Source organism: Callorhinchus milii, unplaced genomic scaffold (genome assembly GCF_018977255.1).
Source record: "Callorhinchus milii isolate IMCB2004 unplaced genomic scaffold, IMCB_Cmil_1.0 Scaffold6, whole genome shotgun sequence".
Lineage (NCBI taxonomy): Eukaryota > Metazoa > Chordata > Chondrichthyes > Chimaeriformes > Callorhinchidae > Callorhinchus > Callorhinchus milii.
In genome coordinates, this window is record NW_024704747.1 from 30,898,798 (window position 1) to 30,914,151 (window position 15,354).

Genomic DNA, 15,354 nt, shown 5'->3' on the forward strand with positions numbered 1-15,354 from the left:
TTACATAAAATTTTCCAAATGTTATAATACAATGAAAAAATCAAATTGGCAATTCATAAATGACTTAGTTGGTAGTCAACTCTGCAAGTGATGGTGTTTATCTTTTGGGGGGAGAAAATATAAGGCTGAGTTACAGTTCCTTAGGTGTTAGCACTGATTGCTTTACTATATTTGTGGGTGTAGGTGTTTTTTTCACTCTTGCCCTTCTGGTTAGACTCATTTAAACATTGTCTCCACTGGTTTGAACAAACTTAAGTATGACTGGTTTGTAGTGCTACATGGACAATTACGTAGGCTGTATGAAAGGGGAGGATTGGTGAGTTTGCTCTAAAAGTAAAACTTTCCTCCTGGCATTTGTTGGCTTAAACCGCTTCATAAAATTGCCTAACAATTTGACAGTAGGATGAATAGACGATAAATCTATGGGCTGTCAGTTTTATCCTCATTTGTCAGATGTTTCAGATTAGGTCAGGCCCCCACTCTCGGGAACTCCATCCTGGACGGAGTCCCTTTGCCTTGGAGCTTTTGCAACTTTTGGATTTGTATGTGTTGGCTTGTGGCTACTGATAGAGCAGATAATCAAACTGCTAATGTATATGTCCTCTCCGTATTGGTGTGATTTGATCAAATGTGTGTTTTTATAGTATGTATTATGGTGCAGTATGTATTATGGTGCAGTCTGTATTAAAGAAAGTGTGGAACTTTAGCTATTGTTTATATATATTTAGTAATTTCAGTGGTTTAATTTAGAATAATGATGATTCTTTTTCCAGATATGGAGTCTGGGGAACGATTGACATCTGCTTCCTCAGCCCCTTCTTCTACATCTTCAGCATCTTCTACATCGACAGCATCAGGTGCTTCTAAGGGCAGCCTTTCCACAGGGTTTGGCTCCACACTGTCAACCTGTGGTAAGTACAATATTTTACTTCTAGAATGTTTAGCAACACATTCATTACTAGTCACTGAACAATGTAGCTGAGATGGTGACTGTTTCCTGGTTTAGTTGGGTAAGCATGTCTTATCACCAATGCACTGAGTAGATTAATATATTTGACTATCTGACAACAGAACATGAATGCAAAAAAGACAGGCTTGACCCAACCTTTGAATATTTTCATTGAGTTATAATGCCTTTTCACACCAACTGGCATCTTGCAAACATTCCACTAATAATAATAATCCATGGATTTCATATAGCGCTTTTCACGTCTTCTAGACGTCTCAAAGCGCTTCACAGAATAGACTGTAAAGTGAATTGACTGCATATTTTGTGGGCGAAATGTGGCAGCCAATTGCGCGCAGCAGTATCCCATAAACAGTCGTGGATTGAGTGACCAATTTATTATTGTTTATTTTTGAAGGATTATTATTAGGGGTGTGGAGTAAGGAAACTTACCCAAGGTTTCACCCTGCCGGGAATCGAACCCAGGTCTCTCGCTTTTTCAAAGCGTGTACTTTAAACACTGAGCTACAGGACTACATATAGTTTTCAATATTAAAATACAAACATTTGTTCAATGATTCACACTTAAGATTAGCTCCTTCTCCCATCTTGTTCCTTTTGGTCTTGAAATACACTCAGTATCTTGTTAACCTTATCCTTAAATGTACTTCTATCGTCGTTTACATCTAGACACACCTCCACAATGACTGGTCCTAGGAATTCTCCTACTAATTAACGTATTTATGAAAGGTTTTGAGAAACAAAACCTGAATAGATTCTGTTTTCTTTCTTGGGAGATAAGCCTTATTCTTTACAAACACGTGCATCTGTCTTTTGAGCCTCTTAGTTCCTGTCAAAGTTGCTCTCTTGAAACACTGTGCTTCCTGTTGCCGTATTTTCAGCGAGATTCACACACAATTCATCAATCAGATTTAACATTCTCTTTGGATTGAACCATAAGAGGGGGTAAGTGATGTAGGAATGAATACAAAGAAGGTTGTGTGTTAAGGAATTAAACTTGTCATCCATTTAAAGGGTAGGAATCGCAAAGCTCTTGAGGTGGTGACATCCCAAGTTGACCTTATATCCCCAATGATGGCCTTATTCTGTGACAAGCCTTAAACCCAATTGGCGAGTGACTGCAGGGTCACAAACAAATATGTCCTCTATGTATAGCAACATTTTGTGGTCCAATCCTGTGTCACAATTATCTAAAACGGGAATTTGGACAGTTATAGCTGCTTACACTCCAGTAATAATAACAAAAGAAGCAATGGTGACGAACAGAGCTCGAGTGTTATTGAGCAAAGATTTACAAGCTGTGGGAGTAGAGAGAAAGATTTGCATTGTATGTTGGGCAGAGGAAGGGTGATCCTGTGTGGGGGCTGGGAGGGCAGATTGGTGCTGGGGGGAGGGAGTGGTTAGCATTGTGTGGAGGACAGGGTGTGGGAGGAGGATATTTATTTGAATCAAACAGAAATATTGAGGGATAACTGCAGGAAAATTGACTGTTTGGATAGCTCTTTTAGGAGCTGGTATAGACATAACAGACTGAATGAAACTTTTCATTCTGTGATAAAATTCTGTGAATGTATGAAATAACCTGTTGATTGTGTGTAAATATGTATTTGAACATCAATTAACAGAAAAAAAATCAATTAACATTTAGTTTTATTGAGCTGACTTTAATCCTGATCTGGAGCTAACTGATCTAATACCAATTGTCTGTTCTCTCTCCCTATCCTTTAATATTATGCTTCAAATGTTTATCAAATTTTCTTTACATATTGTTACGGTATCAGCTTCAATTTTCATTTGTGGCAAACTCACTCCATTTCCCTCCTAACCTTCTCCTTTAACTCTTTTTGTTAACTCTTCTAGCAATATATCTCAGTTTATGCCTTCTTGTTGATGATTTACTAATGGAGGGGGATATTTTTCCACTATTTATCCTTTGAAACTTAGTTCCTTTATGCTGGTAATTGAAAGAACTCTTAGAATTTCAACTTGTATGCTATGAACTAGTTTCTGGTATTCAGTGAATACAATGTATTAAACTACATTTTGAGTGTTAGGTAACTTCTTATTAGAAACTTCCAAAGTCCTTATAACATATACAACTGTGAAGGTTTTGCTGCCAGTATTTCACACAATTTGTCAATGCAAATGTTATTGGCTTGCAATTTGTCAATTCTAGTTATTCTATTTTGTAATGCTTTCTGTAGAGGATGAACTTTTATTTATAGTTAAAAAATTAAATTACACCTTTTTAGATTTTGCTTTTATTTATGCCAAAGGAATTACTGTAATGTTTTTATTCTGACGTAACATTGTATCCCTGCTTGTTTCTCTTTAAATTCAAATTGTGCCGCAGTTTCAAATCTATTAATATTAATAAATGTCTTTCCTCGTTACGTGAACACCAGCGCTATAGAAATGGATGCTATCCTTTTGGGTATTGCTTTCAATCATTCATCTCTTGTTGTTTGGTGGAATTTCAAAATCAAGGGTGAGGTAATGTTTGGTGTATTGTACCGGGGCCCTGTGTGTAGTTGAATCTGCTTGGCTGCAGGTCTTTGGTTAACTCTATTAAGGAAAAAGCGTTTGAATAAAATTGATAGCAATTTGCAAAATGAAAGTAGAAGCATTTTAACATGGTTAACAATTGAAATCGTTGTATGCGTTCATTAACATTCTTTCCACATTCCTTTTTCTACCTCCTCCTTACCCTCCCCCTCCTTTAATATTTTTTCAAATAAATGGTGAAGTACAGCATATGCCTTTTTGGTCATTTTCAGGGCAAATGTTTAGAGCAGCAGCTGGAGATCAGCCATTTAATTTGTCTGCAGCATCGAGTGCCTTCCCAATGCTCAGCCACCCAGCCTTTGGTCTGCACACGACAAACTCAGGGCGTTCAGAGTTTGGTGGCCTGGGGACGATTGGTGCTTCTACAGCCTTAGTGGGACACTCGCAAATACCAGCTTTTCCAGGTTTGTAAAGTTTCTAAATATGTTTTTTATGCATAGAAATAGAATATTAACCAATTCATCAGAATAAAAAATTGCTGCCTGCAGCGATGCAAAATTTGCTTAATATTTTAATTAAACTTTAAAAACTGAATTAGCTATTTGTTGCCACTTATACGTAATTTGGAGGGTGGGTTGTTTGATACAAACAGATTTGTATTAAGGCATTCCTGCGAAGTTATTTTGAATGTCAATACAATTTACAATGTAATTTACATTTATATAGCACCTTTCATATTGGGAGGGTGTCTCAAAGTGCAAACTTTGTTTGAAACCCTATTACCGAACAACTTTTTTATAGACTTCTCTTTACTGATTTATTTCAACAATATTGTTTGCACAGTATGATTGGGGTTATGTTAAATTCCTCGTTATACTAGACATATGCCGAATAAACATTATTGTAGGTTTTTTATAAAAATTCTTAACACTTAAAACAAATTATTTAAATTAAATAATATTTAAATTAAAACTAATAGTTGCTCATTGCTCTAACACTGGGGATCAGACTTGTTCTCTTCTGGTCTGCCTCTAGGGCTCCTTGTATCTCACTGATCAGAACTGTCTGCAGTCCTTTACTTGCAGTCTAAGGGAGTTTGCGTAATGCAGGATTCAAATTTCTTAAAGGAAATCTTCTCATCCTTTGTCTTGCCCTATTAGAATGGAAGGGCAATTTTATTTGCAAAAAGAATGAAAGCTCTAAATCAGAGAGCAATTTTAAAAATAATTTAAAATCTAATGTACATTACAGCACCAAATGTTAATTCAACCATAAGTTTCTTGAAAATATTAAACTTACCCAGTATAAGAAATGCGTGAAGATGCTATTTTTGCTTTGGCAGGTACAGAATGGTGGCGAGCTACAGAGACACACGCTCGCACAGGAACCACTTTCTTTCCATCAGGCATGCTGAGAATTCCACCGCTGTTTGCTTCTTCAACACAAAATCATGATTCCAATTCATTTCATTCCCGAAACACACACAAATTTGGTCAGGGGACGCAAAAAGGTGAGTAATATTTAATTATAAATGCAAACAAATGTTAGCCTATAGTATTTCTGGACTGTCTGAATGTTGCAAGGAGCTACTAACCTCAACACTGTAAGAAGTACCCAAGCTTAGGTTTGGGATATGACAAATTCAAGATTCTATTTAGTTTATTGATTGTTCTCTGTATCAGTGGCTCCTGTCATTTTGAGGGACTGCATTTATTTACTGAAACCTGACCATTGCCCACTGAGTTTATTTATCAGCTTTTGATGAACAATATTCTAATCTTCTATAAATAGTTTTTAACATTCTTGACAATCTGGAATCATGAGTAACAGACATGTGTTTCTGCAGGATGCCAACTTAATGCCCACCATAAGAACTAGAATTTTTTATTTGATATGTATTGATCTATTTTAAAATGGTTAGAGTTAGCATTGAGCTAGCAATGTTTTTCTTCCAAGTGAGGAACCAGCTCCCTCCAGTGTCTCATTTAAACCTTCTCAGCAAGTGTTTTGAGTGTACTTATTAACAACAACAACTTGCATTTATTTTGTGCCCCTCACGCAGGGCAGTATCCCAGAGTATTTACTAGCTCCTTCATATTCTCATGTTAGTGTTTTGAGTTCTCCCAAGAAGATTAAAATTGAGTTTCATGGAATTTTGTTTCTCATAAACGTGTTAAAAAAAACTCCCAACTAATGCACCAGCAGATCAGTGGTGTGACATAATACTTGTAATTTACCCCCAACTCATCAACATTTATCTATTGAAAGACAGTCAGTTTATATTGTGAACTATCTGCACAATAATACCCTAATTCTGATATCAATTGTAGAATAAGTGAGCCATTTTACTGATTCGTTTCTACAGGGTGACCAAAAAGTCATGATAACATTACAATGTCTAATAAGTTTTAAAGAAATTATTCATAATTATTATTAAAATAAATGATATCGTGATCTTTTTGGTCACCCTATACTTCGCACTGGAGAAAGCTCAGATCATTAGCTTCTAAGTCTTACACCCATTTTAATTTCATCTTGAAAATTAATTAATATTGAGAATATAAGTGTAACTTGGAGAAAGAAATCTTGTTTGATTGATATGCTGTCAAACAAAATCTTAGTTTTCAGTGTAAACAATACAGTGATTATTTAGAAGGTGTGTTACCAGGACGTAGTGCTGAGTAAAGGAGTGATTATAATCCATGGCTGTTTGTGGGACACTGCTGTGCACAACTGGCAGCCGTCTTTCGCCCACAAAATATAATAATAATAATAATCGCTGCATTTGATATAGCGCCTTATCACGTCCTTCCAACGTGAAAGGCGCACTATAAATGGAATCTTCTTGTTGTTGTCTCAAAGCGCTTCACAGAATATACAGTGGACTGAATTGACTGTAAAATACACAGTCACTATATATTACAGAATATCCCCTGAAGAGCTTTGAGATGTCTCGAAGATGTGGTAAGGTGCTATATCAAATGCAAAAAATATTATTATTAATAGGATGATCAAGGATCATGGGCTACCCTGGCATTATTTGCTCAGCCCACTGGTAAGGAAATGGTGCTATGATTATCAATTATGAATACTCATAATTGTTGTGTTTATTTTGAAGGTATGAATGGGGCGTTGAATGGAAGTAGCATTACCACAGTGTCAGGAGTCAGCACATCTGGATCAACTACGGCCGGAATGGTTTCTTCAGGACAGACAAAAGTATCGAGTTCTGGCGGAAAAGGACGCAAATGCAGTCTTGAGCAAAACCAGCTGACAGACACTCCAGCAGAGAAATTAAAAGAAAAGGTATCTAACTTTGTATTTTATATCCTGAAATCTGCTGCATTAATAAGTTATTTGGAAAATATTTCAGGTAGTTCATTTAACAAGTTACATTTACACAGTGCACATTTACACATTTTCACATCGAGAAGTCATCTCAAGGTGCTGGACAGTCAGGGATTTGGACCCAAGCTGGGGTTGGGATCAGGGAGGATAGGGGCAGGAAAGTGACTGAAGGTGCAGTCGAAGTGGAGGGTCATTTAAATGGTTATTTGACCTTTTTTCTACTTCTGTAATGTTCAGACACGTTTCTAAAAAAAATCCAGTTTCCATTTTGGTGAAATGACAAAAAAATTCATACTTTGTGTTATTCTAACAGTCCAGGCTGAATTTGTTTTTTCTTTGAACTAATAGTAATGGTAAATCTGCTGCCTTGTATAACTCATAATTTGATTTCTTATTTGGGTGCAGACCATAATTTATAAGGGAAAATAGCATATATTGCACTGAACTTGATGATTTATCATCAAACATCCAAGGCTGCACTCTCCACCTCTCAAAGCCAATCAGGAACTTCGGTGTTCTGCTCGACCCTGAGCAGTCCTTTCTTCCTCATATCCGCGCCACAACTGGCACCGCCTTCCATCACCTCCGGAACATCGCCAGACTACGGCACTACCTCACCCCTCACGCTGCTGAAACTCTGGTCCACGCCTTTATCACCTCAAGGCTGGACTATGGGAACTCTCTCCTCGCCGGCCTTCCCGGCCCTCCCTCCACACTGCAGGTCATTCAGAACTCTGCAGCTCGTGTACTGTCCCGCACCAGGCTTCGCGACCACATCACTCTCACCCTCGCTCGCCTCCACTGGCTTCCCATCCCCCAGAGGATCGAATTCAAGATCCTCATCCTCACCTACAAGGCTATTCAAAGCCTTGCTCCCTCCTACCTCTCCGACCTACTATCCCCCTACTTACCTGTCCGTACCCTCCGTTCCTCTGGCTCCGGTCTGCTCCACATCCCCCGCACTAACCGCCCTACCATCGGTGGCCGGGCCTTCAGCCCAGAGGCTCTGGAACTCCATCCACCAGTGCCTTCGCCTTGCTTTCTCCCTTTCCTCCTTCAAGGCCGGTCTCAAGACCTTTCTCTTCAACCGTGCCTTCACCTCCCCTCTCGACTCTATACCCCCTCCTCGCTCCTTCCCTTCCCTCCCCTCACCCTGACCATTTCCCCCTGCTCGGGTCCCGACCCAACTATCCAGCGCCTTGGCACGACTTCCCGACGTGAAAGGCGCTCTATAAATGCAATCTTGTTGTTGTTGTTATTCAATCTGCTAATCAGATAATAAATATGTGTAGCCACTGATAATTGGAAAGTTATCTAGTATTTTAATTGTTTTTTCTATTCAGAGTTATTGGACTGAGATACCATTAACTTTGTGCGATACTTTGTGCTCATGTAAATTTGAAATCTTTTATCAAAGATCTTCGCTGTGCTTTTATTCAAGCAGCTTCCCTGCTTACCAGCAGAAAATAGTGATGGTTAAACGTCTTTTTTGTGTGAACGGTATACAAAACAGAATGTTGTGGATTGGTGCTAAAATGGGTCACTGACTCTTTGGTTTGATGTTGTCCAGATCAAAAAGATAAAAGTTCTTTCTGATAACTATAAGTTATACATGGAACAGATTTTGTGGATTTTTGATTCTAGTCGGGCAAGTCTCATCCCAACATTGCCAGAATGTGTCATTAATGTGTAGTTATCTCACAACTAGAATACTGTATGATGTAGTTCTGTAATAATGTGCTTCACATTGACACTGAGCACCACTGGTAAGAAAAAGGAAAAATGTTTGAGCCCCTCATCATGTTAAAATATATCAAAGCAATTCATAAACTCTCCTTGATGAGTCCATGAGGTTTCTTTTGAAGTTCATTGATATTCCAATATGATAGGATAAGTATTTGTATCTGAATTCTCCACATAAGAAGGTGTAAGTTGTGTTATCATGAGGAAATGTTAGCGGTTGTCTCCCACTGAGGAATATTTGAAAGGCGTGGACTAGGATGTGCTGGGAATGGTGTGTAGATGGGGAAGGGAGAGAGTCTCACCTCCTAATTATTAAAGTGAAATTTATTGTGCTTCATTGTATTTTATTGAAAAATGTATTGAAATTGATTGGAATCATTTTTTTTAAACAGAAGGCCAGAAAGAAGGCAATTGAAAGCTCCAGCAATAGCGAAAGTGAATCAGGCACATCATCAGACTCCTCCAGTGAAGGCCTGAGCAGCAGTGACTCTGATGACTTTGACGATGATGACGATGACGACGATGACGATGATGATGATGATGATGATGATGAAGATCACAGTGTTGGGGAGGAAGATACAGAGGAGGAGGATTCAGATTCTGAAACTGAAGCCCCACATGCAAAAAAGAACAAGGTAGAATTTAGATTTCACAAAATCCTTGTCGGTTTTGCTTCTCTAAACTGAGATCATTCGATTTTTTTTCCATTTCTTCTTTGATCAGGCATATATAGGAGTGTTAGCTTCACAGCGAAGTCCATTTCTATTGCTTTTCAGAAGGCCCTATTTAAATTTTCGTTTTCTTATTAATCTTGGCTCCCTCCACAAAGAAAAAAGATTTATTGAGGTATATATGTTGATGTTGTCTTCGAGCAAAATGGATATGATGTATAATAATTTTTTTCCCCATTAAAGAAATTCTGGAACCAATTGATCCCTTTTATTTGCAGGGTTTAGTACACATTCTAAAGGAGCCGAAAAAAAGCCAGACTGTTGCTGACCATAAACAGTCCCAGGACAAGAGAATGCACCAGCATCTACAACTTGCCATTGAGTCTCAGACTTCACATCCATTCCAGTCCCAAAAACAACCTCAGGTTTTGTCACAACTTTCCCTCGTTTTCCAGAGCTCTCAGGCCAATGATGAGACTGGTAAGAAACACCAGAGTGTCATTCAGTCGACAGGACTATTGGTTGGGATGAAACCTGTGCCTTTGATCAATGAGGGAAGGAAAGAGACTTCTCCAAAGCCAGCTAGTGCTACACCTGAATTTCTCAAGGCAGGGAACAAATGTGTTTCTCAAGACCTGGGGTCACTCAATGATTTCCGTTTGAAGCAGGTGAGTTTAGTTGCACGTTTCACTCCTCTAGGTTCGGGGAATATAAATTAGGCATGTTTAGATGGTAAATGATATTTTGGAAGTCTGTCATTTTTACTTTTCTCTTTTTCACCCTTGTAGCTTATTTCAGATTCTGTTGTACTTGCAGGAATTATTTAAGCAGACATTTCCAGCGCAGTTAAAGAGACAACAGGAACAGTACAAAGCTCAGAAGAAGGCAGCAGCGGGCAGCAAGAGCTTCCAGACATCTTTGTCTAGTTCTAAACCTACTGCAAGTTCACCAGCACATCAGAAACTGTCCGCAGCTGAGAGTAACCAGTTCAGCCCTTTGGTAGCAAATGCACTTGTTGCACAGCATCAATCTAATGGGGTGATTCAAAGTGTCATTCAGGAAGCCCCTTTGGCACTTATGACCAAATCAAGAATTCATACTAAGCATATTGATAAAATAGTTCCAAACTCCAGCAGCAGCACATCGTTTTCATCAGTTCATTTAGGTTCTAGTTTGAAGAATCATTCCAGCAATCGACTTTCTACCTCTCCTGTATTATCCCAGAATTCTGTTCAAGAGAAAGGCCTGGGGCATCATTCCACCCAATTGTTAGTTGATTATTTCCGAGGTATGGACTCTGATATCCCAAGTAGCAAGGATTCTGATGAGTCAAATGAAGAGGATGATGAAGATGATGATGAGGAAGACGATTCTGATGACAGTCAGTCAGGTTGGAGTTGACATAATAATAGTTTAACTATCTTAATAAAGAGAAATATTTTTTTTTACAAAATGATTTTCACAGTCCCTGCATATCCCCGGACACCTCTCTTTGCTCTTCTCTCTTCCCCTTTCGATTTAAACTAATTCATGTAATGACCAAATACTACTTAATATCATATAATTATACAGCACAGAAGGAGGCCATTCGGCCCATCTTGTCTGTGCCAGTTCTTTGAAAAGAGCTTCCCAAATCAATCCCATTCCCCGCGTTCTCCTGCAAACTTGTCCTCCCCAAATAATTATCTGCTCTTTTAAAAGTTGTTATCGAATCGGCTTCCACCAGCCTTTCAGGCAGTTCATTCCAGATCCGACCTTCGCACAGAACTGCTATTCTACAGACTGACCTTGGGGATGTAGTCTCAATGAGATTTAGCAACCCAGTATTATGAGTATTGCCACTGCACTGGGTTCTGTTCTATTGGAGTGGTCCAGTGCTGTGTTAAATCCATTTGATGTTTAGTGTTGCACTTTGCCAAACCTTTGCAACAGTGACATCTGGCATAGAAACTCAGTATTGCAAATGAATTTTTATTGTCATGACTTCTCCTCCCCTTTGGGGCTTTGACTTACAGGGTTGAGAACGTGTCTATTTAGCTCTGAGTCAGCTATAAAGTAGGGTTTCTGATATTCAGTTTTAATCGATTTTTTAATAAAAACACAAACACCCTTGATACAAAAAANTGAAATCAGTGTTTATCCAATACTGAAAAATGATTACTTGACTGGGAGGTGAGGTTTCTCTCTCTAAGTGTGTCCTGTTGTGCCAACTGCACATGCATCGCTCTCTGCCTCTCTCTCTGTGCACAGAAGCTGGTGAACTGTGTGTATGTGAGAGCAGGTCGACACTGCCTCTGATTTATAAACTTAAATTGCTTCAAACAACCCCTGAAAAATCAAAATGAACCCTGAAAGCTAGAAGCCCAACTATAAGCAATAACTTTGATTACCGCAAACCTGTCTGGCTTTGTAATCATGTCATTAGTGGAGCCAATTGAATCTCAATAATGTTATAAGCTAGTTTAATCTTTTTGTCAGGCAATCCAAATAAGTATTATTTTTAAGGCTAAGTACAGAATTCTCACTGGAACATACTGTTTTTTTTTCTCCTCCCCCACCGAAACTTGCCAAAATGTAGAAGCTAACAGTGATTCCGAGACTGAGACTGATGGATCTGAAGAAGAGGATAAAGAACAAGACGAGACTGAAACGGATACAGAAGGAGAAAAAACTCCCCAGAAACTTAACAAAACTGCTCCTTCATGTCACAGTTCCTCCAGTCAGTCAGCGTCGACCCCCGTTAACCACACACTGAAACCCCCAAACTCCGCACCGGCTTCGCTGGCCCCTGGCCCCACATTGCTCACTTACACTGGCTCTGCATCATCTTCGTATGATACACCGACTCCATCTGGTAATATTTATCTTCCTGTTCTTGTTGTTTATGAACGTACAGCATAGGCGTTTTGGTTCAAATTTACTTTTTTCCTTTTGCACCAGCGTGCTGCAAATTAAATGTCAAAACATTCGAAAGATTTTATTTTAGGTGCTTAGTTCTTTATAAATAGAATGGCAGATTGCAAAGCTGTAGTTTTTTGTACTTTTATAGATGCATCTCTGTGTTTCATGTTGCCAGCTGGAATAATTATTGCATTTGCATATAAAGTACAACTATAAAGGAACAGAACAGCGAGGTGCCCTCATCAGCTACATTTGGATTGGGAACAACTGTCTCTAACTGTATGTCTGATTATCCATGATCTAATGCTTAACTGTAAACTCAAAAGCATTTGCTATTTGGGTCAACCCTCAATAGCACAATGGGAATTGAGAGTAATTCTGAGTTTTATATTGGTCATGGATCGTTTTTTCTAAACTAATCTTAAAGTGAGAGGACTCCAAAAATGTAACATTGTCGTTTAAACCCTTTCTAGGTATTTCAATTTGAGACATAAAATGTCAGAATTGCTGATATCTAAATTGAATTGCTCTTTTTGCATCAGTTTTCATTGCATTTTTGATTCTTCAGAAGGCACCCAATTTTATGCTTCATATTGTTTTTTTTCAGTTTCCTAGACAAAAATTTTTGCTTTATGATGTTTTTAACTTAATTAATTACCATATCAAAATTCTATTTCTGGTTTAAAAAAATTATATTCAACAAGAGCTATTATCAAGTGAAATTCCTTGGTGTGCGGGAAACATGGTTATTGAATTAATCACTGAATTCCAGAAATAGTTTACTATTTACTCTGAGATCCTCGCTTGGGTCATCGCCAGAAGTATCTACTGTAGGTATTTCACTGTTTTTGTTGCTAAATCAAGGGAATTCGTGGAATAGTTCTGTGAGAATTTAGCATGTTACTAAATGTCTGTTGATAACTTTTCAATCTGATACTGATTTTCATTTCTGTAGGATCAAGTAAACGGAGGAGAGTAACAGATGAACGAGAGCTACGCATTCCCTTAGAATATGGGTAATTTGATTTGTAAAATGTTGTTCTTTTTTTCTTTATATTGCAACTGAACATCTCAATTCCATTCATCTGGATATTGTGATGTGACCTGTCTGTCTTTAACACAGACTGTTAGTTTCATTGTAAAGTACTGTGCCTAAAAGCCTTTTCAGTTTGTCTCCTCCCAGAGCAGGGAATGGTTTATTGTTACAAGATTGGAAACTTGTGGAGTGCTCAGTCAGGCCTCTCTTTCTTCAGTTGTTGAGGCCAACCGCAATCGGCCCTCTTTCTGATGTAACATTAAATACATTTCATAGTCTTGGTATTAGATGGGAAACTTGTTTTCAGATCTGTAGAAATGAAAAATCTTGTGACAGAGATATATTTACTGATTTAATTTAGTAGGGAAAGTTGGGAATATGGCTGTAGAAATGCCTCAATACGTGTTCAACAGATGACATGAAATGTTCCCTTACTCAAAAAAAATCCTTGAAATTGATACAGCGCCTTTATCACATCATCGAGATGTCTGAAAGCACTTCACAGAATACACTGTAAAGTGAATTGACTGTACAATCAATGCAATGAAAACAATTAGGGTAAAACTGAGAAACTGATTAGTGTCATAATTTGCCCTTTGTGTTAAATGTCTGTTTTGGTTTAGGTGGCAGAGAGAGACAAGAATCCGGAGCTCTGCTGGGCGCCTTCAGGGCGAGGTGGTTTATTATGCCCCTTGCGGGAAGAAACTCCGTCAGTATCCTGAAGTAATAAAGGTACCTGTTGGCGTCTGAACTTTTTGACGTTCTCATGTCCCCAGATCCTGATATATCTGAAATGTACTGAAGAGCTTTAATAGTTTATAGATTCTAAAATGTTTAACATATTCTGTTTTATCATTCTGCAAAAAATTAATGTTACCAACATTCTGAGTTTTGTTTACTTGTTTTCAATGTATTGTCAAAAATGATGTGCTTTTAATTGTATGCAATGACAAATTGGGAATGAATGAGACTACTTCTAATAAAAATAAATGATTATATGAGATCCCTTATGCTGATTACTAAAATAGTTATCTTTTCATTGGGTCCTTTATTGCGGAAGACAGCAAAAAGATGTTATTGTTAGCGATCAGCAAAAGATGGAACCCCATATTATCATTTTTAAATTCTTTGGGGTACTGTAGCTTTAAAAGCATTTGTTCAATAGTATGAAGTTAGCGAAAAATAGTTGCTGTTGATTTGTAAATATTCTCTGCACACATTTCTTTCCTGTAGTACCTTACCAGGAATGGAATAACAGACATCACTAGGGACAATTTTAGCTTCAGTGCAAAAATGAAGGTTGGTGACTTCTATGAAGCCAGAGATGGGCCTCAGGTAATGTTGCTAGATCTATTTGAATTACAGGTAGTTAAGCATCATTTACGGTTACTCCTCTTTAGCTGATATTGGTGAAGAAAATTGGACAGTTTTCCTCCAGTCGCTCAGTGGGTAAATCATTGCATGGTTTCCGACTGAACCATGAAGATAAGGAAGACCCCAAATCCTTGATTTGTTCTGTTAGCTAATCTCAGTCAGAGTAACAATAAGTGTTTGTGATTATACTAGGGCGGGCAAAATCAACCAATCTTCCCTCTAGTGACCTCTGTGTGTCAGTTGGTTTCTGATAAATTATAATTGCCTCCTGTATTTGAATAACTAATGGATATTGTCTAGGCACATGTTAACAATGTCTACTTGGACAAGGTAGCACAATTGAAGCCTCCCCCGAGGTGAGTCACCAGCTTCAAGACAAAAGAGATGTGTTTAACACCAAACTACATAAAAATGTCATTAGTATCTTATAACATTTAGTTTTACATTTCTTACATGAGTTGTTCACCAGTTTTCTTCTCATCATTTTTCTCCTGAAGGCATTTGACATTTTTTTTAATTTCTGTCATGGTACTATTCTATAGATAACGGGTCCCTTTTGATATCCCACTCACCTGCCCATTATTCCTACCTTAGGATGAGCTGATACATTGCAATGGTCTTTTCTGAGTCTCTACATTCCTCTGTGAATGTAGGGTTGACAGTGGTTGTTAGCATCACAACCAAATTAGATCCTGTCATCGACTGATCAAACAGTTGGTTCCTGGATAGTAATTAGGAGCTTGATCCCTGCCTGATTTGGCCCCTCTCTCTCATGGGGAACTGAAGCTATTTATGCAGCAACCCAGGTT

General features: G+C 38.2%; 1 protein-coding gene across 10 annotated transcripts in view; it reads left to right on the forward strand.

Annotated features, from left to right (window-relative positions):
- The window catches only part of baz2ba (bromodomain adjacent to zinc finger domain, 2Ba), a 77,677-nt gene that overhangs the window by 37,988 nt on the left and 24,335 nt on the right, over positions 1-15,354 (forward strand). For 6 of the 10 annotated variants that reach the window (XM_042336025.1, XM_042336030.1, XM_042336026.1 and 3 more), the window contains exons 2-12: positions 774-911; positions 3,745-3,936; positions 4,815-4,982; positions 6,591-6,778; positions 8,956-9,198; positions 9,513-9,902; positions 10,051-10,624; positions 11,813-12,088; positions 13,091-13,151; positions 13,795-13,903; positions 14,405-14,506. In XM_042336025.1, coding sequence (XP_042191959.1) covers positions 776-911; positions 3,745-3,936; positions 4,815-4,982; positions 6,591-6,778; positions 8,956-9,198; positions 9,513-9,902; positions 10,051-10,624; positions 11,813-12,088; positions 13,091-13,151; positions 13,795-13,903; positions 14,405-14,506 — 2,439 coding nt within the window. In that variant the 5' untranslated portion in view covers positions 774-775. The remainder of the gene's footprint in view (positions 1-773; positions 912-3,744; positions 3,937-4,814; positions 4,983-6,590; positions 6,779-8,955; positions 9,199-9,512; positions 9,903-10,050; positions 10,625-11,812; positions 12,089-13,090; positions 13,152-13,794; positions 13,904-14,404; positions 14,507-15,354) is intronic. The other 4 variants (XM_042336029.1, XM_042336033.1, XM_042336032.1 and 1 more) reach the window with 1 other exon arrangement.